Source organism: Calonectris borealis, chromosome Z (genome assembly GCF_964195595.1).
Source record: "Calonectris borealis chromosome Z, bCalBor7.hap1.2, whole genome shotgun sequence".
Classification (NCBI taxonomy): Eukaryota; Metazoa; Chordata; class Aves; order Procellariiformes; family Procellariidae; genus Calonectris; species Calonectris borealis.
This window is the reverse complement of record NC_134352.1, coordinates 58,786,656-58,813,483: the sequence shown is the minus strand read 5'-3', so window position 1 is coordinate 58,813,483 and position 26,828 is coordinate 58,786,656. Positions and strand designations below refer to the sequence as shown.

General features: G+C 35.0%; 1 protein-coding gene across 11 annotated transcripts in view; it reads right to left on the bottom strand.

Moving 5' to 3' along the window:
• The window catches only part of FCHO2 (FCH and mu domain containing endocytic adaptor 2), a 93,609-nt gene that overhangs the window by 35,901 nt on the left and 30,880 nt on the right, over positions 1-26,828 (bottom strand). For 10 of the 11 annotated variants that reach the window (XR_012671021.1, XM_075137636.1, XM_075137631.1 and 7 more), the window contains 4 exons: positions 26,260-26,356; positions 8,133-8,177; positions 6,906-6,978; positions 2,779-2,803 (listed from right to left, as the gene is read on the bottom strand). Coding sequence is in view for 10 of the 11 variants with exons in the window: in XM_075137636.1 (XP_074993737.1) it covers positions 2,779-2,803; positions 6,906-6,978; positions 8,133-8,177; positions 26,260-26,356 (240 nt within the window). In the remaining variant the exon portion in view is untranslated. Of the gene's footprint in view, positions 1-2,778; positions 2,804-6,905; positions 6,979-8,132; positions 8,178-24,507; positions 24,774-26,259; positions 26,357-26,828 lie in introns of those variants that run through there. The other variant, XM_075137637.1, reaches the window with a different exon arrangement.

The window sequence follows — 26,828 nt, the reverse complement described above, 5'->3', positions numbered from 1 at the left end:
TTAGATCTTACTGGACACAAGTGGAACCTTGTAAATGCTTCCCAAAAGAAAAGTTTCTACTAGAGCTCGTATCTTCCTATAGACAATCCCTAGAGTCATGGCAAACCCATGGGAAACAAGACAATTAGTTCTGCCTTTAGAAAAACTTCCTAGGTAATAAACAGATACAGAGCCAGACGTCAGTTGCTATCTCTTTCTAGTGTACACACAGTTAACTTTCTACTTTTCTTAATTATCAAGGATTAGCTTAATGGAAGTTACATGTGTAGCCTGACATATAACAACACAGGAATTTTAAATCTCATGACATACTGTCATCTATATTTAAACAGAAACTGCTTATTGAATTGGTCAACCTTTTTAACAAATACCAGTTTTCAGTTCACAGCTGCCTTCCTACTCATGATCAGATAAAAACCTCTTATAGCAGTTACAAAAAACTATTGACAGGAATTAAATTTATTCAAATACATCACATTTTCCAATATATTTAATCTGGCAGCTACAAAAAGGATGAGCACAAGTGGATGGCTTGCCACAAGTAAATTTGCAAACTAGTGAGAAGGCCCTAATGGTATTGACTACACACTGTACGTTCAAAGATCCACAATATCATGTAGAACTGGTAGATAAAGTATTGAAGTCAGTTTTTACTGGATCCTTAACTTCTAAAATTTTGATATATTTACCTCAGTGCTTATAGTTCTAAATAATTGTAGAGTTGTTCTCTTTTACATTTCTTTCACACAATTAAAATTCTTGACAAATAAACAAAAGCCACCTTTTAAAAAAAGATCATGTTAACAATATAAAAGCCAGACAGAGATTTTCTGAGTGACCTAAGCTGGCCAAAATCGTAACTGGGACACCTTAAATGACTTGAATTTTCTGAGGGCTGGTCCTCAGTATTTTCTAGCAATCAAACACAAATGATAATTGCTTTCAATTTTTTTTTTTTTTGCAATAATACTTTTCCAAGTTCAATTTCTTGAAATGTGTAATTTATTGCAAAGATTCCTACAAAACAAATCCTCATAGAGATAACAATATAGATGGCTATAACTATTTAGATCAAGTTTGAAGAATTAAACAGAAAGAAAATCTTAAAGTAAAAGACAAGAAAAATGAAATACAGTTGAAATGGGACTTTCCAGAAAAGGACACCAACCTTAAAGCACTCTGAGGTGCTTGTTTGTAAGGGGTGAAATGACTCTCATTTATGGTATGCTGCATCATTTTTCATGAGAATGACAGTAATGGCTTCTGCTATTAAAGCATTCTACCATTCAGAATAATACTGTTGCTTGTAAAAAGCAAGAAGAAATGATAGAACAAATTTTAAATTCCAAATGCAGTCATCAAGTGTTGGGCATTACAAAAAAAAAAAAAAAAAAAGACAATGCCACGAAAGTATCTGTTTTGTTGTTAGACACTATGAAAGTTAAGTCTTTTTTTTAACCAAATATAAATTACATCTAGACAGAACAATTAACTTTAATGATCATATGGTGTGCCTCATGCAGCCAGAATGAATGTCAGACACATTTACAGTTGAATTTTTTTAACTAATTATTTTTAAAAAATGTAGAGACCAAAATAAGCAAAGAAGAAAATAAACATTGCAAGTCAAATCCAGTTGTAGTTCACTCCAGTGACTCAACCGAACTGTCAAAAGATATTATTTCTATGAAAAGCCTGATAATTATAGGGATAATTCTAAAGTTACTTTACTTTGAATGTACCCAAGAAAAGAAATTTGCTTTAAATCAAGATGGCTTTGCACAGGATATAACAACTGTCTTGATGATGCTTACAAGGCAGTTCTTACACATATAGTTCTATTATGTGGCAAAACTTACTTTTCTGTATTTAGAAGAATGGTTCTACTAAATTTTTTTAAAACAAGTTTCTCAAAAGAAGTTTTAATATTAAGTACTAAAATACTCCCAGATATTAAATGCAAAGAAGAAAATCCACAAAATAGGTGAACCTGGAAATTTAAATTGTTTAATACAATTGGCATCTAAATAAATGAACCAAAAAACAAATCAGTCTACAGAAAATCACTTAAATTATTCTGTAAATTATTCCCTACTATAGCTATAGGGACCTGCAATTCTGTTACATATAATTCAAGACAACATACATGTTTAAATAAAAAGAAAAGGCTCAATTAAGGAAATAAAGAAGCATTAACATACCAATTTAATTTGCAACTGTCACTTATTTGAATTTAATAAATAAAATTGTAAGATGTATCACCGATCATACTGACAGCAAGGCCATTAATAAAGTGCATCTAGAGATGCTGCATTTAAAGCCGTATTTTAAAAAGTATATTCCTACACTCTATTGCTAGTGATAAAGCCATTGATATTAGAAGGATTTCTCACAGAAAACAGTAGTAAGCACAGGAATATGATGATGCAAAGTTGGGTCCACAATAAACTGAACTTTTTTCTTACTTAGAACTTGTTAGTCAAGCAATTTGAATTATTAACTTGAAAAATAAAGTAGCAAGTTTTACTTGTAGTAAAAACACTTTGTTTAAAACCTAGAATTATTAGGAAATATAAATGTATTACTGACATATATTTGTATATAATGCTAACAATTATGTACTGAGCAAAATTAACACTTCAACTATGTTATCAAAATACTAAATCCTCTATCCGATAAATAAAGCATTGCAGGGACTGTATATAAGTTAAGTTTCATCAGACTGTAGTGCTTGACAATATTAGCATATGCATTTGTTTTGGAAATATGTCTACTTACAACTGAGTCTGCATCTGGACACTCCCTATCAAAAAAAAAAAAAGAAAATATACAATTATAAAATGTACAAATTATTTTATTCATACAGTACTGGTTCTTCCTTTAATATTTTCAATTAATTTGAAATATTGCATTTGACTCTTTTGGCTCTCAGACTCTGTTAAAATTTTCACTAAAAATAATCCACATTCAACTGAATGAGATTTAAATAAAAGCTGGAAGTTTATGCTCAAAACACCACAGAAGAAAAACTCAAAAGAAATGCTGAAAAAACAAACCCGCATCATAGTGGAAAAAAATAAAAAAATAATTAAAAAAAAATCAAGGGAAGCCAGGAGTACCACACTGTGTTCTGGATGAATATACTTTAAGACTCAGGTCTCTGTGGTTAATGTGCACAATAAGTTGAAGTCACCAATCCTAATGAAATAGTCCACATGCAATTGCAAGACATTATTCACAAGTGTTATATTTTTCCACTATAACTTCGATTTAAGCAGTAGTACTTAAAAAACATGAATGACACTGATTCTCTCTCATGTCTGCAAAAAGCAGAAGCAATTACATTTACAGAATGTGGGAATACTTGAGCAGCATACAAGTCCTCTCTAATTTCCATCCTGACAAATAAAGCCGTAAGTGCCAGTGTAACTGAACAACAGTGTTTTTAAATAATCAAACTGAACATCCTAAACATGCACTTATAGAAAAGAAGAAGAAAAAAAAATCAAATTTATTGCAATCTAAATCATCTTCTCTGAAAGGCCAAACAGGTTAAATGTAAAAACTACAATGTCTTTAAAAACAGGTATGAAAACTTGCTAACGTAGAAGCATTAATATGAAATTCAGTACAGCCTGTTAAGGAATTGACAGTGAGATGAAGGATCCTGTCCCTCTGAAAGGCCTCACACAAAAGAAAACATATGTGACCAAGTCTGTAGTTGATTTAAGTCTTAACTCCCTCTGCTGGCTAAACTGAATTCATAGCAATAGAAAGAGCTATTTTAAAAGCTATTTTACGGCTCAAAGAGACAAAGTATTAGACTTCTCTCAAAAGATATAACAAACAGATTTTCTGATCTGTGGTTTTAAAAAATGTCTGTACTCAAACAAGACAGCTTGAAGTCCATAAAAGTTAAGAAATGTGAAAGATGTGAGGCAAACTACAATGAAAGTAATTCAGCCCATAATGAAGATTTTCAAAATTAGTGAGCTAGCAGATCTCAAAAAGTAACAGCAGGTCTGGTGTCATTCAGAGGAGCATCAACAGCACCTCCCAGAATTCGTTCTCAAGATACAAAGGAAAACTCAATAGTTTGCAAATGCCGGTGAAGTGGAAAATGAGGACATCAGGTTTTAGACAGACATGCTAGACTAGATGCATGATCTTTCTTTTAAGAGTGAAGAACTAGGTCATGATTCTAGTATAAGGTAACATTTCAGCAAATGGTGATTCTGTAAGGGAATTTAAGGATTGTAGATAAAACCCAAAACAACCAAATCATGCAAAGCAGTGGTTAGAAAAAGAAGTGAAATCCTTGACTGATCTGTATAGCAATATGTAATAGAATACACTGTGTATGATGTTTCCCTGTACAAAATCATTACCAGACACAACATCCAGTTTAGATGTCAACACTTTAAAAACTGTATTGATAAACTGAAAAGCCTACAAACCATAAAAGTTTTTCTAGATGTGTAAAGCCTGCCCTACATGAACGAAACAAGTTTACAGCCTAATTTAACACGAGATTAAGAAAAGACTTGACCTCTATGTGCAGAGAAGTTTCTGATGATACAGATTTTTATCATGTACAGCCTATAGCAGGATCATCAGCTGAAGATGAAATCAGACAAAATTTAGACTATTAATAAATTTTTTAAAAGAGTTCATAAATAACTATTAGAATATTTTACTTGAGCACATAATGAATCCTCTGTTATTTATTTGAGATGTTCTAGTTTATTTAGAAGCTATGGATTAATGCAAGAATCTCTGTAAAAGCCTATGCCATGTGTTACATAGGCAGCCAATATCATGCCATCATACTTCTTTCTTTCTGACCTCAGAATCTATTCATTTTTGTATTGTGTGTAAACATAGAAACAAATAAAATAATATAAATCAAATTTCAGTCCAACTTGTTGAAAGCCAGGCAAATTTTTTTCCCATTTCAGAGTAGCTGAGCTGATTTATATGTTCTGATGACCTCATTGTGCCATGAAAACCAAAATTTTTTCTAGAAAGATACACTGATATTATCTTTCAATGTTACATAAAATGTGTCTGGGAAAAAGCAGCTTTTAGAAAAGTATTCAGATACTACAATGGATAAGCATACAAAGATAGAAAGTGTTTCACATAGTATAGAAGCCAGTTTTCAGCCCTCAGTGCCTAAGAAAATTTTCTTTCTGTTATAGGTCAAAGAAAAACATGATCTCTGAGTAAAGATACATTGAGTCATACACCTGGAAAGAGTTCATTTGGAGCTTCCAGGCCTTTACTGGCTCCAGAGAACTACTATTAAGAGCCCTAAGTCTTTGCTGGGGCCAGGTTACATTTCATTATCTGCCAAAGAATGGATGGAAGGACATGCCTGGTTTGCAGGGAGGCTTATAACATACATGACATGAGATTAGCCTGAGTAATAACCCATGTGGTGGCAAAATAATTATTTTGTTGGACAAGAAAAGCTGAGAGCTACAGAATTCAATCACACAAAGGTACCCAATACTACCAAAATCACTACTTTGCAATTAAGTAAATGCAAGACACAAAAGGCAAATGATCGAATATACTTTTTTGCTGCTATTTGATACTGCAACGGTTTTGCATCACAAAAAAAAGTGTAGTACATAAATTTTCAGAAAGAATGGATTACTTTTTAAAAGGGCGCTAAAGCTATTTAAAACACGAATATCATAAAATATTCACAATATTTTAATTTGATTATTTTAAACTCAACCTTCATCAGAAAAAATAATTCTTTGTAACAAAATAGTATTCTCAGATTACTGCTGACTGAAATTACTCTATATACAACACTTCTCTCACCATTTACTTCAGCCTAATAAAGTACAGAAGGGTGGGGAAGACTAAATTACAGAAAGAACAGAAATATAGAGCAATGACTTAAAAACCCAACACCTTGGAGCCCTAAATGTATCACGACAGAGAGAAGAAAAAGCATGGTTTAGAAGTGTATCACTATTAAAATTAAACACAAAAAGAAAAATAGCTATAAGGCACTTTGTATGTGCAAATAATTAGCACCTGCAGTTCTTAGGTCAGTAATTTTTCAGCATTATATTAAAAACTAAGGCTGGTAAAATATTTTTTAAAAGTAATTTTAAAAAGTATGTATGCAGATGTTGCCTCAGGGAATATTTCTATATTGCTGAATTTGTCAAATTGTAAGCCATTTTTTGTTAAATCAAATACTTCTATTGAGAAAACACATCTAGGAATTACGAAAAAAATACATTGGAATATAGCGACCATAACTACTAACACGTAGACTGCGATGACTCCATCTAAGAACTTGTATTCAAACTCACTTTCTGGAGAGTTTTAACTCCTGGGAGACAGAGCATATGCAATGAATATGGCAAAGGGTATAGCTGGGATATCAGTCATGAGTTAGAATAATGGTCTTTCAGAAATGAGTGTGCACATGATGTACTGAAAAAGCATTCAAAGATTTTTCTGTCCTTCCGATACTGTACACAGAAGTTTTTCTAATAAAAGAATAACTGAAGCTTCAATTCTGCAAACACAGGCATCCAGTACTTTTTCCATGTACAGAGCTGTTGTTTCATTAGGACTACACATGAGAATCACATTATCTACAATGTTCAAATGTAGAACAAGGGAGAACTACTTATCTATGCACAGGAAAGAATAAAACATGAGTAGACTACTATGAATACATTTACGTTATTTCCTTAAAATCCTTGGTTACAAAAATCTTAAATAGCTGTGATGTTTTCATATTCATAGCATTCCTCTAAACTTCTGTTATAAATCCATTTTTTTGTTAAACATCTCATAAATAACTAATGTTTATCCCCATACTTTTACTAATTTTCATACAAGAGAAGGCTTCAATATGGAAATATACTTACACAGATTCAGTATCTTTTTCTTTTTTCATTATTCCCGATAAACCAAAAGGCTTCCTCTTCCGTGGTTTTATCCCTATGGAACAAACACTTTTCATTTAAAGATCAAAGAGATAAGTACGTATTTAATAACGTTAAATTGTTAAATGGGTGCATACCAATACCAATACATTTTAAATGCTGCCACAAGCGCTACAAAAATCTAGCAGCAGAGATAAGTATGGAGCAAACTAAGGGAACATTATTCCTATTTGTTGTTAAGTAACAGATGAATCAAAAAATTAAATTAAAATATGGTTCAACACATTAATAACATAAGTCCTTATAAAACTGATTTGCATTGTACACCCAACTCTCCAAATTGGGCATGCAGACTGTCACGTTTTTTAATAGAAAATGAATGTGTTGCCAGTTTTGAGGAAAGAGACTCTGCTCGCAGAAACTCAACAGGAGCTATTGCTCTGGCTATTGATCCAATGCACTTGGATCAGAAACTGAACCCTGCCTCTCCCAGCTACTGCAGTTCAACACCCTGTTGTTATTTCCCTGCATGTTCCCGGTAGCTGCAAGCCCCTGTCTCTCCTAAGAAGTAGCATCTTGGTCCTGTAAAAAACAGAGAACGTCTCTTGGCTTTCCAGCTGATGTTGAGTTCATGATTTCCTAGTGTTGTAGCCACTGGGCTCCCACTGAGTCTGGAACCATGCCTCCCCCCCTGTCGTTTCTTCCCCATTTTTAGCACTGGATACATATAGCTATAGTACAGAAAAAGAGTTTGCTTATGCAAATAAAGCAGTTCTTAACCACTTAAAACAATCCCCTAAGCAAAATAAGCTACGCCAACAAAGAAAGACTTCGCGACCATAACACTGCATTAGGCTTGGTATAACTAACATGGTACAATGGAAAGAGCCTGGGCCATATTTTGACACTTATAAATTGAGTTACAACACAGTCATAAGTGAACCAAATCCAAACCTCTGCAAAGACAGGATCTTAGCCAAAGTATATTTATAAGAAACATTAAAATTCTCTGACCTTTGTGCATTAGGCTTATAAAGTATCATCGGTCTTATTGTTGTTGAAGTTTCTTTCTCAAAAGGAAAACTGTTTTTTAATCTACTGGAGTACTTTGAAGCTATACAGATTCACACACTGAATACCCTTCACTCCACAGTTTCAGGTCTTTATCCACTGCATTCTTACATAAATAACTATGCTACAACAACTTACCTTCAACTGCACTGGATGTGTTACATTCTTCAAATTCAATAGGACCTTAAAGAAATGACAATGAAAATAAATATTAAGTCAAATTTAATCTAAGATATTTTAATGACTATTAATATTTCATGAAAATACTAGATAAACTAATTATAAATTTAGGTGGTCACTGAAAAGCACAATTACTCTGCCAATGGTCAAACAGATTGTAAAATCATACATGTACAGCAAATCATTAAATATTTTCACTCTTTCATACTGAAAAATTAAAATATTAGTGCACACTGTTTAAATACAATTCAATTGCCTATGTTATTACAATCACATGAAACATCTCTAATTGGTGTTCTCATTCAAAATTGCATCTATAATACAGTAGCAGTGTAAAGTTTTCAATTTACCTTCTTTTAATGAACAAGAGCTATATAAAGGAAAATCAAAAGGGAAAAAAGCACAGCTATAGCCCTCATTTTGAGATTCACGCTTTTGCTAACTCTGTATTGTTAGTTCTTCTGTTTCTTCTTCATAACCAATTACCTACACAGTTAAAAGTGGCATGCAGAATCTTAAACATAGCAATAAAGAAGATAAAAAACTTAAAAAATATCGTTACAACTAAACAGGACAAAAAAACCAGAGAACACTAGTTAAGTTCTGTATCTAAATAAGTTCATTATTATGACACAAGGTAACAGTCAATTGTCATTGCAAAGTGAAGTCCTAACCCTCATTCCTTCAATCTGGCCAAGTCTAGAATTTATTTAACCCCACTATGAGCCATTTTAGGGAGCAAATATGCAGAAAAACTAGTGATTTTCTGTAGGACCTTGTTCAGCGAATGGCAGAATCACACCAGCACTTGTACAAGTGCTACAATTTGATAGCATTTCTCAAAACTGCAAATGAAAAAAAATTATGCTTATGTCAAACAGAGAAAGACAATTGAGAAGCTGATGTGTAACTCAATACTCACCAACGTTAAGCAAATTGAATTATTTTAGACAGATAAAATCTGTGAGATATTTTCTTTGAAATTTTGCACTTTTAATTTTTTTTTTTAAAAAAAGGTGTGCTCAAAGTAATGACTTGCATTTATTATAATTATAATATTTATTATAATAAGTCTACAAAATTTTCCCTGCCAGTAAAAAAAGATCTGAGTACTTGTAAAACTAGCAGCAGGATGAGAATCTGGGACTAGAACCCATTAATATCCCATTTATCATAATGTAATTGTTTGGCCTCCAAATGAAGCTCTTGAGAGCAGAATATCAAAGACCAATCTCAAACAGCAGTCTTAACTGCCCTTTAAATTTCAATTATTAAATAATTTCAAACGCAAGTCTAATTATTCAATATAACAAGATGAAATACAAATTCCTAAAAATACAAATTCTCTCTTATTCTACTAAATATTGTAAATACATGGGCATCTTAAGCTGTCTTCCAGTCCTTTCTCCTTTGCTCTCCACTAAATTCATAGTAAACCAAAGTCAGCGTGCTCCACAAATCAGCAAATCTGGGTATCCCACAAAACAAAACCAGGCAAAAAAATCCAGAAAAATGGATTTAGAGAACTATAGATGTCTACATCCCCACACTGATTTCATCAACATTTTATTTTAGGAGTTTAAACTCTATTGTTCAAAACATATTGAGCAAGAAATTCAGAAAAATACCATAAAACATAGAAGCTGAAGAACAAATCCATTACTTCTTCAGCACTACACTTCAGACAATACATTTTTCATCACTTTGCTAAGGATTCAACTACTTCTCTTTCTTGCTTCTATACATATTCCCATTTGGCCAGGGAAAAAAAACAAAAGCCAAACCAACCACAAACAATCATCCTCAAAACAAAAACAGAAGGAAAAAACTGTAAACAACACAGACTCAAAATATTTTTAGAGAAAAACAATACTCAAGCTTTTTCAGAATACCATCTTTTTATTTACCCTTTCCAGCTACTAAGACTGATCCCCAGACTTTTAAGACTTTTACACTAATCATTAAAACAAATATTCAAGGCTCAAGTAAAACTCATCCTTATTTCAGATCAATATCTTTAACTTTCACTTCTAGCACAAGCAGAAAGCAAAGATGTTCTTTAACAACACATGCAAGTTCCTGTATTTTGTCCATTACACTTGCCTAACACTTGTCTTTGAAGGTGTTTTTTTTACAGCTTGATAAACTTTTTATTTGAAGAACATTCATACTTAGTACAGAAATGAACAGATATGAAGATCAGATTAGCATTTTCAATTAGATTTAACAAAAGCTGGTTTAGTCCCCCCCCAAATTCACTTCATTCTTGCAACAATGTGTTCTTTTCTCATAGCGAAGACTTATAAAATGCAATCTGAACAAAATCTCAGTTACTGAAGAATTGCCCGAGATAGTAATGAGATGGAAGCTGCGCAAAAAATTTCAATAAGTAGCTCCCACTTTTCACTAAGATCTATGAAGTTAACTTGGAAATTTTAAACACACTTTCTTCTTAATGATACCTATTAGCTTATTTTATGCTTCACCAAAATGGGCAGAGTTATCACAGGAGTGACTTCTCCCCACATGTGCTCTCTTTCCTTCCCCTGCATCTACTAGCTGCTTTACTGCAGGAAAGATAAATAACGATTACGAAAAAAGCATTTCCTTATAACAAATTATGTGAATCAGTTATAATTGAAAGCATCTTTTGATCCTAACTTACTTTTCCTACTTAACTTAAATTTCTATAGGGCCCTTCATCCTTTGGAATCTCAGAAGTTCAAGATGCCAGTGACTGTCCCTAATGAATCTACAAACATTAAAAAATTAAATTCAGCATTTTCCTCCAATGCCCAAAGATGTTTGCTGGTTTTGTAAAATTTGTAATTAACCCGCATTATTTGCTTGCAGCAAAGGCAAATTCATACATTTTGCCCTTTTGAGTGGAGTAGAATGAATTTTATAGCAGTTTTTAATTTTCTTAGAGTTTTGTTCTGTAACCTCAGATCTCCCAACAGTTCTGCTTCCTATATGCCTACTGTAAAGAGTACCATGTTTTGCCTGGGGAGTAGTATTTTTAAACCAAAGTAACGTTACAGAAATAGACATTTTCTGTGGCGCTCTATGGTGAACCAATTTAGAAAACAGGATAGCTGTGATGAGCTTTTGGTAGCCCACATAACAGTGGGAGTCTCTTGTGGGCAGATGTCTTTGTGCCGAAAGAGGTAATAATACTGTACCCCAGCCAGAAGCGTGTACTGTGACCACATCGTCTCCTGCTAGAACCAGCTGCAGTCTCCTCACCAGCCAAAAGGCCTTAGGCACACATATTGCTATGGGAGCATAGCATCAATAAGGAATTCAGATGCTTTCTTAAGAAGTTCCCCTGCATTGTCGACTGTACTTGTATATATGGAAACAAAAGCATCTGCACTATCACTGCAAAAAACCCTCAAAAAGCTTTCTTCTCTGAACCACCATAACATCTATCTTTCTGATTCCTGATTCCTTAACCATTAGATGGTATAGTCAAAAACTCCCAGTGGGTTGGCATTAATGAAGATTGCCAGACAGGTGTAATATATAGATGAAAGTCAAAGCAAACTCACATGGTGGTATCACAATAACTTTTCTATCAGCTTCATGAAGATTTTAAGGTGGATGCACTACCTCTTCTCCATGAGGCAGAAAAGTTTTCTTAACAGACTTGTGCCCAATGATTGAAGTATACACAAAGGCTTAACAACAACAAGGATTTCAGCTCAAAATCTGGAAGATTATAATGGCCAAAATTTCTGAAGCAAGTACACAGATTCACTGTCCATTGCAACATCCAAAGGAAGAAGTATTGCTGATGTTGGGGACTGAAATCATTCCCTGAAGCAGCCTCTAGAGTCCCTGCCACATGGTAGCCCAAAGGACCTCCAAAAAGGACCATCTAGATGTTGCCATACTGCAATAATGGCGATAATAATGGCGATAATAATGGCGATAATAATGGCGATAATAATGGCGATAATAATGACATTCTGCAGTACTACAGTCAAAGCATTGAGATTTCCTTTGTTCTTTTTCTCATAACAAGACAAGACAACAATGTAAACTGAGAAGGAATCCTATTCATATGAACACAAAATAAAAGCAAATGCTAGAACTAAAGCAGCACTGTAAAAATCAAAAATACATTTTAGGACACTTATCGGAGTAAGTAAAAAGTTATAGCTGAGATCTAGTCCAATTCTTGCAAAGTCTCTGAACTAATGTTCTGTTGGGTTAAGCATAGGCTCAGGATAACTTTTTCTACAGTCTGGTCTGCCTGTTGTTACATTGATCCATAGAATGGTAACTATAGCTTAAGCACCTAAAATACCTGCACACAGACTTGAAAGTATTTGTAACTGTACACACACAGAACAAAAAAGAATACAGTGCACAAATGAAGGTTAGCCTTTATAACAGAAAGAGATATGAGTATCTAGTGGGACTTCAGTCACTTAAGGATACATACCTATCTAGCAGGATGCTAATGAGAATTTAGTATTCTATGCGTCAAAAATCAGTAAGCTCCTCTAATTGTATGTAAACATTCCCACCAGGCGTCATCCTAAAGCATTTTCCAAGGCAAGCTGCTGCAGTTCACAGCATTCTACCAGCTGGGTAGAATGTAGCCGTACCAGACACGGGCACAAAGAAAAGGCAAATGGATGATGGTTTTACAGACACATGGAAGCAAATAGCTGCTATTTGACAAGAGATTGAAGCAAATAAATCAGGAGTGGGTCAGTTCGTAGGCTGCTGAAAATGAGGAAGCTTTGGTTTACTAGAACAGAAAAGGCAAAAGGTAATTTGAATAAATAGAAATGTTTTATTTTAATTAATCTAAACTCTTACAATAAGTGACACTGGCATAAATTAAGCACCAGTGAGTCTGCAGCTTGGGATGTATCTCCTAGACTGTTCATGTAGTGTTTTTCTTGTTACAAAAGGCACGTGAGTATGTGGGCTTTTGTGACACTGAGAGGCAAAGTGAATGGCTAGCAATAAGGAAACACTGATCTTATTTAGAGATGAATGAAGGAAATCTAATTGCACTGTAAATTATATCACAGTATCTACTATGTATTTAGCCCATGTCTATGGGAACAGTATTTTCAGAGCATACACAAGGCAACTACAGAAGAGAGTTTATAAATAACAATCTTACACCTGCTACTTAATTAATCTACAAAGTAACACTAATTGTCTTGAAGACAGTCAAGTTTGTTGTCAACTACCTTGAAAGAGTTACAAAACCTATATCCACAAAACCATAGAGATAAGTTTTCTAACCTATCCGTATACATCTTACACAAAACCTTTATGAGGGAGACATTGAGAGAATGTTTTGCTAAGGTCAAAACAATAAAATAATTTGCACTTTCATCAATAGACGGGAAAAGAAAAGGTTTTACCGTTAGGATTCTTAAACAAACAAGGGAAATACAAAAGCCAACTACTTACTAGGAAGGAAAATACAGTATTATGTCATACCCTGAAAAAGAGCTCCCAGTAAGTATATCAATGAACTGGAAAATCCTGCGGAGCTAAAAAGGTAAACAAATCAAGAAGTCAACAAATCTGCTAAAAACTGCTTTACATTTGCATCTGCTTTTGTAAACCGTCTCCTTTCTAGTTTAAGGGGGATATGCATGACAGAAAGAAACGTTATCCCACCCAAGCATATATTTTTATTAACTACATATAATTTTCAATAACTGGAAACACTCTGACACTAAAAAAAAATATGGTCTTCCCCCCATCCTGAGGAATCAGTTTACACACACATGCATGCACGCATATAAACATTAACATATCTGTTTCAAGCAAAAGCTTTTAAAAAAACTCCATAAATCTGTACTTGTAGTTACAAATACGGTAACAAACCATATTCCTGTTTTTGATAAAAACAAAAGTTTGTCTCTTTGAGTGTAAATCATGCATGAAAGGAGGACAATTTTTTTTAAACTGCATATGCTTCACATGCTGCTTCAAATGGCAAAGCTTTGCGTGCCTGGCGCAGTGCCAGTTGACAGCTCAGCTTGATATCAATGCACATTCTGACCTCCCTTGCAGCGTGTCACTTCTGAATTGTTTCCGCAGTAGAAAGTTTATTCAACCTCTCTCTCAAACTCAGTGGACCGACCATCATTCTGCTATTTAATCATAGCAGAACAGGTTATTTTTCTGACAGCACTAAAGCCAGACAGCAATTCCTAATGAACAGCTTGATACAAGTGGAATTTCGACTGTTTTAGCCTCAATTAATTCTGCTGTCAAAACAAATGACTGCTTTTAGTGTTTAGATGTTAAGCTGCATCACAAAGGTCAACTTTGTATGTACACAAACATATAAGCAATCTTTTTCTTGCTATCATCTGATCCTGTGACATGTTTATCAAAAAATTTCAAGCTTTCAAACTTAGAAGCCAGGAAGCCAAAATATATTTTCTCAACATTACTGTTCCTAACACTAACTTCTCATTTTTATTGCCTGTCCAAAAAAGAGAAGTGATTTTATAAAAAGATAAGGAGAATTTTATTCTCCCCCAGAAAAGGACTTGTTATTCTAGATTTAAAAAAAGAGGAAACAAGGAATTCAAGCATAGCCTATTTGTGGGAATGCAGACTAAAGATGAATGGCTGTTACCATCTTTGAAGTAAATAACATATTTGTGATAATTTTATCACGCAAACAAATGTTAGTTTGTGGATTTGGTCAGCCCTACTTTGCCAAAAAGAGGATAAGGGACAGAAAATACAACTGGTCTGTTAAAAGGCCAATCTGAGGGAAAATATTGAAATAATACTGGTAAAACTGTATCCTTTAATTCTACAAATACACAGTGCCACCACAATAATAACTGAATTTCTGACTACTCTTTCTTACATACTCAGGATTATATATCAGCCTAGCTGATACATAGCCTCTAGAGATGCTTAAGACTTGACCGAATCCTCCTTTTTAAAAAAATTCATGTTGAAAAAAGAAAACTATAGCATAGTGATAGTAGTCCTTCTGAAAAAGAAAAGATAGAGGTGATAGTGGCAGCATAAATAACTACAATTATCAGTAGCAACATATGTAGCACTTCCAAGGAAAGCCTTTTTTTAATGAAGAAATTAACATATAAGGAGAGCATCTACTAAACAAGCAATCAATTCTAACCCTATTCTGTTACTAGGCTTCCAGCCCTGCACTCAGTTCACCGGATCAAAGGAAACATTATTCATCTCAGGCTCTTCTGGTACTGTGGGTACAAGCTCCGTGAGTATAGCAAGCACACTGCTCTCAAGGGGCAGTATATTCCCATGTGGCTTACAGAGCAAAAACAAAGCAGAAAAGGATCATAATCTGAGTAGCTTTGAAATAATTATTATGAATTAAGATGTTTATCAGCAGCAAGGAGAGAGAAGATTTTTCTTCTCCAAACTAAAAGGTGGCAAACATCTTCAGATACAAAGAAAATATTTTTTACTGCTAGATAACACAAGAATTTTCGACAAGAGACATTAAACACATACCCAAGGCAACATTTCAAGTTAGAGATCCAGCTAGCCTGCAACACCTGAACATGACAACAAACACTGGAAATTTCAGCCGCAACTCATGAAAGCATGAGGTCTGTGAGCAGCAAAATTAATGTCAGCTAAGAGACCAATCTGCAGAATGCTATGTTCCCCAAGTCCCGTCCTCCACAGCACTCCCAGCCCCTTTTCTCATCCTTTTCTACTCTTCTCCTGCTTTATACTTCAACTTCACCCCGTGTTTCCTTTCTGGCTGCATAAACAACAGGATGTGAGATGTGGCTGGTTTTGAACTACCCACAGGCTAAGTGGCTGGCCAACATACACACAAAGATACAAACATACACTCAGCTGTCTGCTGACTCTCCAAATGAGTAACTTGCATCATTACAACTGCCTTTCCCTTACATGGCGTGACTAGTTTGGGTCCTTTTTCTCTACCCGACTCCTCATTTTCATGAAGTCTTTGAAACCTCTACTTTTCCATCAAATTGGGTTGAAAGTAGCAATGTCTTGTGAAAGCTATATGGGTGTGTGGGGAAAAATACTAAGAAGCAGCAGAAATGCATAAGCCTAGTCTATAAATACAAGTATCTGTAACAAATGGCTCTGCCTGACTGCATGGTGAATGATTCACCTGCTGAAGGCAGACCTTGTAAGTATGCAGTGATGAAAGAAATGCACAGACACATGCAAGTAGTTTTCTTCTTAAGAGTCAGCTAAGATTTTGGAACACTAGTCATTGTAAATATGTTAAACTATAGCCCTCATCTTTAAAGACTGCTTCAGAGAATCATGTCTTTGTAAAAGTCACACATTGTCCCTGTAAACCAAGAGGGGTATGGTTTCTTACTGAAGTTCTGAACTTAAACCTATGAAATCATCAGAGGTTAAGATGTTTAATGGGATCTGTTTCCTAAAGAGAAAAAAGAGAATAATACATTTATATATGTATTGTATATATATATATATAGAATAATACAGAATTTTTCAGACAGAAAAATCTTTTTTCAGTTAGACAAAATCCTCTCCATGGGAATGCTTTCCTGCTTTGAGTACTTTGAAAGCGTTTTCCTATTTACTTATACAAAAGATTCATTTTGTGGGGAAAGGAAGAAAAGTATACGTGCTTAACCACCTCTCCACCCCAATTGTAAAATGGGAAGTATTAATTAGTGTATGACAGTTTCCACACATGCGCCATCAATAAGCAAAGAAAGTCAATGTGAAATTCTTCCTGGTGTGCTTTTACTGCAGCTTACGCTGAGTACAAGACACTTCTTTGCGGGGGGAGAAACTTGAAACCATAGGAATAACATTGAGAGATGTTATTAAGGATTACCACAAAATCTCCCTTCCCCACATTTATGTCCAAAGAGCTACTTGGAGCCCAAGACAGTATAGGTTTGACCTTGAAATATGTCTCAGCATTTAAAGACACAAAATATGCATACTATTATCCAATATTATCCATAATAGTATCCAAGTCAGTGGTTGCAAACAGGACAAATGCATGTGCGGGACCCCAATTTTCCACTCCTGTCTGTTCTTCCTGAACCAGGCTATCAAAAATGATACAGAACTACAAAATCCTCTGAAGGACTGTATCAGCTATGACAGTAAAACAGAGAGGGACTCTGTGAAACTAAATTCCCAAGGCTTAGGAAGAGGTTTAATGATAGTAATAGCATTTCTTATACTGTTTTTCTAGGTATCCCCTTTCCCCCGAAAAGAGCAACCAATAGAGAAAACCCTTCAAAACAAATCCATTTCAACATTAAATAAAGAATTTAAGTTACAAACACTATTAATAAAAGATAGGAATTTGAAATTTTATTGCTATAGTTAAACCTGGGCTTAGGTCTGTGCAGCTAGCTTGATTAGCTACTGCTTTGACATTTTCCTTTTTCCTACCCTCATACTATTCAGGCAACAAGTCAAGGGGTACCTCACTGTACCTCACATTGCCAAAATGCAGACAAATCAATATCCATCATTTAAAATGGAATTACAGACACAGAAGGCCACCCAGGTGATCTATAATGATTAAGACAACAATAAAAAGATAATGAAGACAAAGCAGAAAAGATCCTGCACTTCCTGAGAACCACCATGAACACACGAGGTCAAATAGAAGTCAAGTGAGAATTCATTTTCAAATGCCAGAATAAATATTTATGTTCAAGACCTAGTTAACCAGACAGTCAGTTCAACGCAGAAGTTGTCCAATGGTAGTTTGTCCTGGTATAAGGTACTATCACATTGAAGTATTATTGTCAATGAAATTATGAATCAATTAGAAGCGGGATGCTGTGCAACACAACTTAGTGACTGCTAATACTAGATAGACTATTATATGCACAGTTTAGGATTTATTTCAATTTCATTAGAAAGGTAGACTATCAGACAAGGTAGGTGGTTTTGATTTTTTAAGTCCAACCTTAGCTTCCTGCGTTTGCTTCCCTAATTTAAAAAGCACATTTTTCCTCAAAAAGCTTGTGTTACAAGACTCAAGCCATTGCTCTTTTGTAACACCGCAGTCTACTAAGAATGAATTATTTGTACAGATGTTTATAAACAGGTTTCAAAATCTTTCCAGATCTCAGAAAGTTTAATGTCTTGTAAGCTTTATCTTCTGATAACAAAAAAAAAACACAGAAAAGAATACACTACTACTTCTAATTCTGCTAAGGACGCTTCCTGTGAAAACTTCATGTTTGAAAAGGCCATTTAGTTAATGGCCTAGTTAGTTCTGCCCAAAGAACATTTCCTATCTTAAAAGAAAAATATGCCTCCAATAAATAAATTAAAACGCCCAAACTTTTCCCTTAATATTAATTCCATATACGGTTATGCTACTTTATGGAACTAAAGCACAGCTCTTATTTACTTTATTAGCATAAAACACATCTCAGTATGTTATTTCTATTCTCAGGTGTTTAAAAGTTCCTCAATAATTTTTTGTATTATCATAGTAGCACCTATTCTGCATACTACTGCATTTTCTGATGACTATCACCTAATTAATATCTTTTTCCTACTTAAGTTACTGAAATGGACATTGCTTTGCTCCCACAGCCCCAAAAAATTATTTGCCTCAGGCTGCAACTCTTTGTGTTTGTAGCACGAAAATTTCAAAAGGACCCAATAGTACTTCATCTTACTGAGTGTCAAAGATGATTCAGAACCCAGCTTTTGCCCTGTTGTATCTACAGATGTTGTCTAAGGTATGTTCATCAGTGCTACTAGTCTTCCACTTGCATTAAGAGACTTTTTGAACAAAATCTGTACAGTTATAACTCTCCAGATCATTAAAAATAAGTAAATCACAATCTAAAACAAGTTTGCAACTTAGGTATATGTAATTATTAAAAATCTGGCAGATGAGACTTCCTAACATCCACATCAGCTTTGGCAGGTTTGTTGTTTATGAAGGGACCCAATTTTTGCAGGCAAAATAAAATAAACATCTAAGAAAGGAATTAAAACACGTTTGTTGGTGCAGCTCTTGAGCTTGCAGCTCCTTCTTGACAACAGAGCTTTACAGCACAGGACCCTTAAATACTCCTTTATCTGCCTCAAGCTCAACTTCTCATAAAAATCATCAAAGATATCCACACTTAATTTCTTCTATTAACTTCTGAAATACAGCAATGGTCTGCCTTCCTTTACAAAGAATACTTTTCTGAATCCCTCAGGTATGTCAGTGTTGATAAACTATACTCATTCCTCAGTCAGCTTTCTGTGTAGATTTATGTGTGGGCACAGGCTTTGAGAAACTGTGACACTTCAGGATATTTATGCACCTAATCACAAGTATTGGCAGCATTAAAATATTCACAATATTTACAGAAAATATAAAGAAAATAATTTATAAAACATAAAATAAATACTTGCTTTGTTACACTTCCTTGTGGAAAAGAAGCTCAAAGATGTCATGCAGAGCTGTTCAAAAATTAGTATTAACCATTTTCAGTGTTTATTTATACTTTGTTGCTGTTTAGTGTCCTAGAAAAGCATTTTTATAAATGCTATAAGCTATTATGTTATCAAACAAACCATGGAAAAAATAAATGCCACACCCAGCACTGTTTCAAGTCTTTCTCTCAAAGCAGAGTTCATTATCCAAGCACATAAAAAGTTAGTAGCTTTAATCAAAGCAAGTTTTAATACTCCATGGCCCTTGTTTTGCCTCTCAATCTTTGGGAAAGGACTAACTTGTTTCTAAAATTTCTTAGCAGTAATACAGTTATTCTTAACCCTTTTTTTCTACTTCATCCTGTTCATCTTGTACATTTCTTCATTAGATAGAAAGCATATAGTATAACACAACACACTAACTAAATAGGAATATTAACATGGAATGAGCAAAACTGTGCATTTACAGTATTTGCACTAGCCATTTGCACTAGCTTCCCAGTTGTGCTGCAGCTCACATTAATGCTCTCGCACTCACTTTGGAAAGAACACATCGGGAGTGTGCTCCATAGGCGTTTAGGACTAAAATGCCCATATAAGCAATTAGAAAAGACCTGATAGCACATCATAAATTCACACCAAACTTTGCACTAACTTCCCACCACCGCCAACAGACAGCCACATAAAACATTATTCTAATCAAATGATCAATAATTCAGTTGAGTTCACTGAATCAGAAATCAGTTGAATTAAAGCCTAGGTAAAATTTGTTTTTAAAATGTTTACTAAATTGAAGCTTTAATGCTTTATAATTCTGTTAACAGCCAATGCTGGCAGCATTAATGAACTTGTAAGGAATCCAGATTAAACTGCTTTGCTTGCCATCCAAATAATAAACATTATGATTTATCAACAGTTTTGCAGCATGTGAAAAGTCCACGTTGCTTTCAGCAGGAATGCCATACCTAAATAAACCATTATTTTTTAAGATTTCAAAATACAAAATGTGTTAGCTCTCCAGAAACAGAGCTCCCAAATGTGTTTCCTCAGAATAGACAAGGATCACCAGCATACTGACAAGGATGCCAGGATATTTTTTTCTGATATGTCCTACCTTGTGAGGTAGTAGAGATCTTGACATTATAGCTGTCCTAAGCCACTGATAAATTTCTCAACTCTAGACTACTTGATAGCCTTCCCAGAAAGAATTTCAACACAATAAAAAAAAAAATCCTGAATTAATGTCTCCATTTGACATCCATAACCCTAAACTTTCCCATGACTGGAACTACCAGGAGCCTTGAGACAATTTTTTATGCATGGTCAAATAAAGCAAAATAGGTTTCAGCAGCTCCAAAAAGCAACAGACTAAACATTTTTTAAACCAGGGTTACTGATCAATTACTGACCAAATTGTCAATTTCTAGGTTTGGTGGAGGGAGGAAATTGAGCAGGAATTTTACATCTGTCCTTTTCTGAATCTTGTTGTCTGTGGAAGCACCATTTGATTAAAAGGACTTACACTGTTATTCCTAATATCTAAAAGGACAAGAGGGACAAAAGTAAAATACTTTACTATTTGTGCAAGAGCCAGTGATGGCTGATCAACAGCAATCATGGATAATAAACATTGTAATCATTTAATCATGTAAACATCTTATCATTTAACCCAAAGAGCTGATGGGTTGTAGGCACTAATTTTACAGTGTTTTAAAAAATGCAAACTACTTCTAGCCCATCCATAAAGTTTAAATTTATTGGATGGATAATGAAAGGAGACAAGAAGTATTTTTACGGGCTTGTATTTTCCACAGCCCAAGTTCTAGATGCTTTTACTGGTACAGTTAGAAGACAACTTGCATGTCACTATTCCTCTTTGCCAGATCTTCTCTGCCTACTTGTGTGTTGCAGTTGCAAATCATGTTCTGGCTTATTCAGATTGTGAAAGATGGATCAAGCTAGCAGAAAACCAATGAACTTTTTTTTTATTATAATTAAAAGATGACCCAGCACCTCTCTCACACTGAATAATGGCACAGCATACGTAATAATTGCCATCTGCAGATCATTGTTTTCTGGGAGGGCTAAGGAGCCAGCAAGGATTTTGGCTTTCCATTTTTGTCTGTACTACAATAAAAATCTTGATTTCCTCTTTATTAGAAGTTTTAAGAAAAAATGCAAAAATGAGAGGAAGAACTTAATAAATTACCAACAGCCACCAACAATGACACCAGAACAAATTAATGAAAACAAATCATCTAGATTTGGCTTTTGTTCCTGTTTTTTTTGGACAACACAGCACAGCTGCCTTCTCATTTGGCTTTCAAGGTACCTTCTGGGTAAACTATGTAGTGGGCAAAAACTAATATAGGGACAAACACACATAGTTAGTTCCCCATGTATAAGAAGAGGGCACAGTAATTCAGTAGCCAAAAATTAAAAACCGTTCATGACCAGCTATAGCTATATAGGCATTCACTAATCTCTTCACACACATTAGATGATATTCTGCTAAATTCAGACATAAGGTCTAGGAAGAACACGAGCTCATACTTTCTAGCAGTTTCTATTTCATGCGGCATCAACTTTTCATACTGGAACAAACTAATTTTTTCATAGATTATTAGAAGATTAAGTAAATAAAGCTAGAACTCATTGATATGTCATTAATCTGGAACAGACATCATCTCCGTTACTGATTTAACATATACTTTGGGTGGAAGAAAAGCAGACATTTTCTGCCATGCAATAAATGAATTTTCCAAGGAACATGGAGCAACAGTCTATCACAAATAGAAAACTGATTCATCAGAAGCGGCCAATAAGTTTTGACGAACACTGCAGGACCATGTCAGTGACAAAAGCATCTTCCAACCGATGGTGTCAAACCTGCTATTAGACCTAACAGCAGGAACATAAAATAGAATCAGTTTTAGTTGGAAAGGACCTTTAAAGGTCATCCAGTCCAACACCCCTGCAATAAGCGGGGACATCTTCAACTAGATCAGGTTGCTCGGAGCCCCGTCCAACCTGACCTGGAATGTTTCCAGGGATGGGGCATCTACCACCTCTCTGGGCAACCTGGGCCAGTGTTTCACCACCCTCATTGTGAAAAAATTCTTCCTTATATCTAGTCTAAATCTACCCTCCTTTAGTTTAAAACCATTCCCCCTTGTCCTGGCGCAACAGGCCTCGCTAAGAAGTCTGTCCCTTCTTTCTTATAAGCCCCCTTTAAGTATGGAAAGGCTGCAAGAAGTCCTCCCCAGCGCCTCCTCTTCTCCAGGCTGAACAACCCCAACACTCTCAGCCTTTCCTCATAGGAGAGGCGTTCCATCCCCCTGATCATTTTTGTGGCCCTGCTCTGGACCCGCTCCAACAGGTCCATGTCTGTCCTGTGCTGAGGGCTCCAGAGCTGGACGCAGTACTCCAGGTGGGGTCTCACCAGAGCAGAGTAGAGGGGCAGAATCACCTCCCTTGACCTCCTGGCCACGCTTCATTTGATGCAGCCCAGAATATGGTTGGTCTTCTGGGCTGCGAGCGCACATTGTTGGCTCACGTCCAGCTTTTCCTCCACCAGTAGCCCCAAGTCCTTCTCGGCAGGGCTGCTCTCAATCTCTTCATCCCCCAGCCTGTACTGATACCGGGGGTTGCCCCAACCCAGGTGCAGGACCCTGCACTTGGCCTTGTTGAACCTCATGAGGTTCATGTGGGCACAATTCTCGAGCTTGTCCAGGTCCCTTTAAATGTTAGAAATGGTTCAGAGAACACATTAAATTCTGACCTGAAGCCTTACTGGTTATTGCAGGTCCTGCCAGCTCTCTTTCTGTTTTTCAATGTTTTACATTTAAGTGATGGGTTTTTTCAGTCAAAATTAAAAGATTTGCAACTGATGTATATGGCTTTTTTTTTTTTTTTTTACACTGAATGGAAGTAAGAAAACAAATAATGAATACAACTTCTTCAAATACTGTATTATTAAAAATTGTAAACTAAAAACTAAACTAAAATTTAAAAAAATATGTAAAGTAAATTCAGCAAGAAGTAGGTGATAAAGCTGAATAGATAAATTGTTAGGTTAGCAGTCAAAAAAGAGTCCTGTAAAGAAGTCCATAAATGAAGTTAAAAAAACCTCACAAAGCATTACTGCTTGAAGGAAAGATTATTTGTACTAGAAAAACAGTGTTAAACTCTAGAAGCCCCTGTATATTATGACTTCAGGTGACAGAAATTAGCCACCAGAGGGAGCCCATATAATCCGGTACAAAGGACATCACTGTACAAAGAGAAATTTCAGTTATGCAGATGAGAGCTTCAGAAAATAATTGCCTATATCTAGAAGGCTTTACTGTAAATTGTTTACGTCCATGCAATAGAACAGCCCTCCTCAGTACTTCATTTCAGATTCATTTGTATTTTTACAGATGTAAATAAAAGCAAGTGAACTCTGCTATGAAGAACCATAACTATAGCTAGAATATACTGAAATAAACTAAAATACTTTGTTATGCATTACCTTTTTAGTTTATTTTGTTCTCAAAAGTCAGTATTTCAGAAAGTGGCCCACCATCTAACTTAGTATACTAGCCCACAAATAATATGGAAGGGAGAGGGCCTATACAGTCCTGGGAGATTTTGAAGTATTTCCTTCAAACAGATTTAGGACTGGAATCTTAAGCAACAGTGACGGCCATAAGACATTTTTTCTACATCTGTTTTGTATGCCAAGTCAGTATCATTTTTACATCGAATATTTATATTTATCTGAGGAACCATCTCCTTCTCCAGCCTAATTAATAAATACATCACACACAGAAAGACTTACAACATTTGCTCCATAAATACCTTTCTATTAAGAACAGTTCTCAAATGCAGAAAAGTATCTTTTTAATCAAGAAAAACCAGTCCTTACCACGCTGGATGTTTCCATTTCATTCCTAGAAGGTTGATACCTCACTTTGCCTTCCAAATCTTTGTAATTGTCAAAGCTATATGATTCTAAGTTAATAAAATGAATATAATAGAAGCAGTAACAATAATTAACATCACTAGCTGTCTGTGTTTCTAGTCTCCTATCTCTGATGCTTCACAACTTCTTGTGAATTTGTATTCTTTTACTGCTGAATTTGACTGTGCTTTCCCTCTGCATCATGACTGCTTTACAAAGTTGATATAATAAACATTGTAAAAGAAAATTCAAGGTGCATACATTTCCACACTAAACACACTATCTTTCCTTAGAATACTTTGCTATTAAAAGAGTTGAAGAAATGAAATTTGCTATGGCAAAAGCTTTTACTTGGCCCCAGAGAATACAAATGGGATGTGAAGAACTCTGTAAAGCAGCAGGTAAGTACAGAGCGTGTGTAACTTCTCCCACTAAATTAAAGAGTGAAAGGTTACTTTTCTTACAATTACTATGTTGTCTACAAAAAACCATATTAATAACATGGATGACTTGAAGTGCACAGTGCTCTAGGATACATTAGCCAGGGTCTTAGTAACCCAGGGAATCAGAATCCTAAATGCCAATGGAAATCCCTAGCCACGACATCTCGGCAATAGCTAGTCAAAAAGGTCTGAACACTGAATTTTCATGTGTGTTTGTCCCGATTTCAGACCAACTGAACTTGACCTCCTGAGGTTCATACTTCTTCTTTGTTAACCTTTACTGAAACATTGCAAAATACACAGGAAACATTTGGAAATTGTTCCACATACAATCTTACCTCAGCCCACTTGGGTATCAGCATTAGATGATCACAGAAAGCATATGAAACAATGTTAAACCTCACAGAGGCATTGTAAGATACCTCGTAACCATATTTAACAATTTAATATAAATTCTCAAGATCTACTCTGTTATGTACATCCTTGCTCAGAAAAAAACATTTGTGCTTCTATACTAGAAGACAGAGATGCTAATCAGGACTCCCAGCACTGAAGAAAATAGAAAACAGTACTATTGAATTCCTAATGAATACATACCTAGTGACTTTGTATTCATGTCCAAATATTAAAGTGAACACTTTATTTTTTCCTATAATGCTAGATACACAGTGAGATTGTCTTTTTATGCCAATCCAGGAAAGCCTTATACACCACACCCAACAAGCAGTACTTTCAGAAAGTACTACTCAATTTGCTGCTTAGTAAAGAACAATCTACACACAATCTATTAGAATGCATAATTTTGTAAGCTAACCAAATAAACTGATGCAACCGTTCCAACAGTTCGATAAGCATCTGTTCTGAATACATCCATAAATTTATATTTAATAAAGTTTTGAAATACAATTTATGCAGAAACACATAGCAGAAAACACATAGTTTGTGCAAGGAACTTCAGTTTCTTGACAAATTTCACTGATGTACCAAGGAACTGTATAGTTTAAAAGCTTCGTTCAAGGTCTACATAGAGGGACTCAGAACTACAAATTGCCGTGCTTTATGAACACAAATACTACATGTACATAATAAATTGTGTGTTAATCAATTTCTATGAATCATTTAATATCAAAGCTAATGAATTCTGAGAATCTGAAATTGTAAGTACATTAAAAATAGCACACATTAACAAACAGGAGTTTGACCTTTTATTAGGAGTGGAAATCTACAGTTTTAAAATTAACATTTCCTACTTTGTTATTTTTAATTCTCTTACCAGGTCTTTCCTTGCCAGTTCCCTTTGACTCAGCAAATTTCTGTATTAAACTCTCAACTGTTGTATTTGTCATGTTATTAATAAACTCTTCGTGCACCTTCAAAAAAAACCACACCACACACAAAAGGAATTTAAAAACCAGTAATTGAAAGAATGTAATTAACTTTAAAAAGTGGTTTTCTTTACACTTAAGGTTCAGAATACTTCCTTCTAAAATACGGGGCTTTCAGAAATCAACAGGCATTTTACAAGGAAATCCCTTCTTTGCTTCAGTAGTAGCAAGTGTGTGTACAATATGGATCCAAATTAGGAACGAAAGAATACAGCTTGATGACAGGTCTAGGATTTACTTCCATTTCTTCCATCTAAACAACTTGTGTATATATAATTTTCTGAATTTGTCAGCAACATGTCCCACTACAATGTCAGGAAAACAAGTAGTCTCTTAAGCCAGCACCAGTTAAGGGTGTGAACTATTACTACGGTATTATCACAGCTCCCACCTGCTTGAGTTAAAGCATTACTGTTGTAATGTTTTTGGTCTGACGAAGGACCAACCACATGTTGTT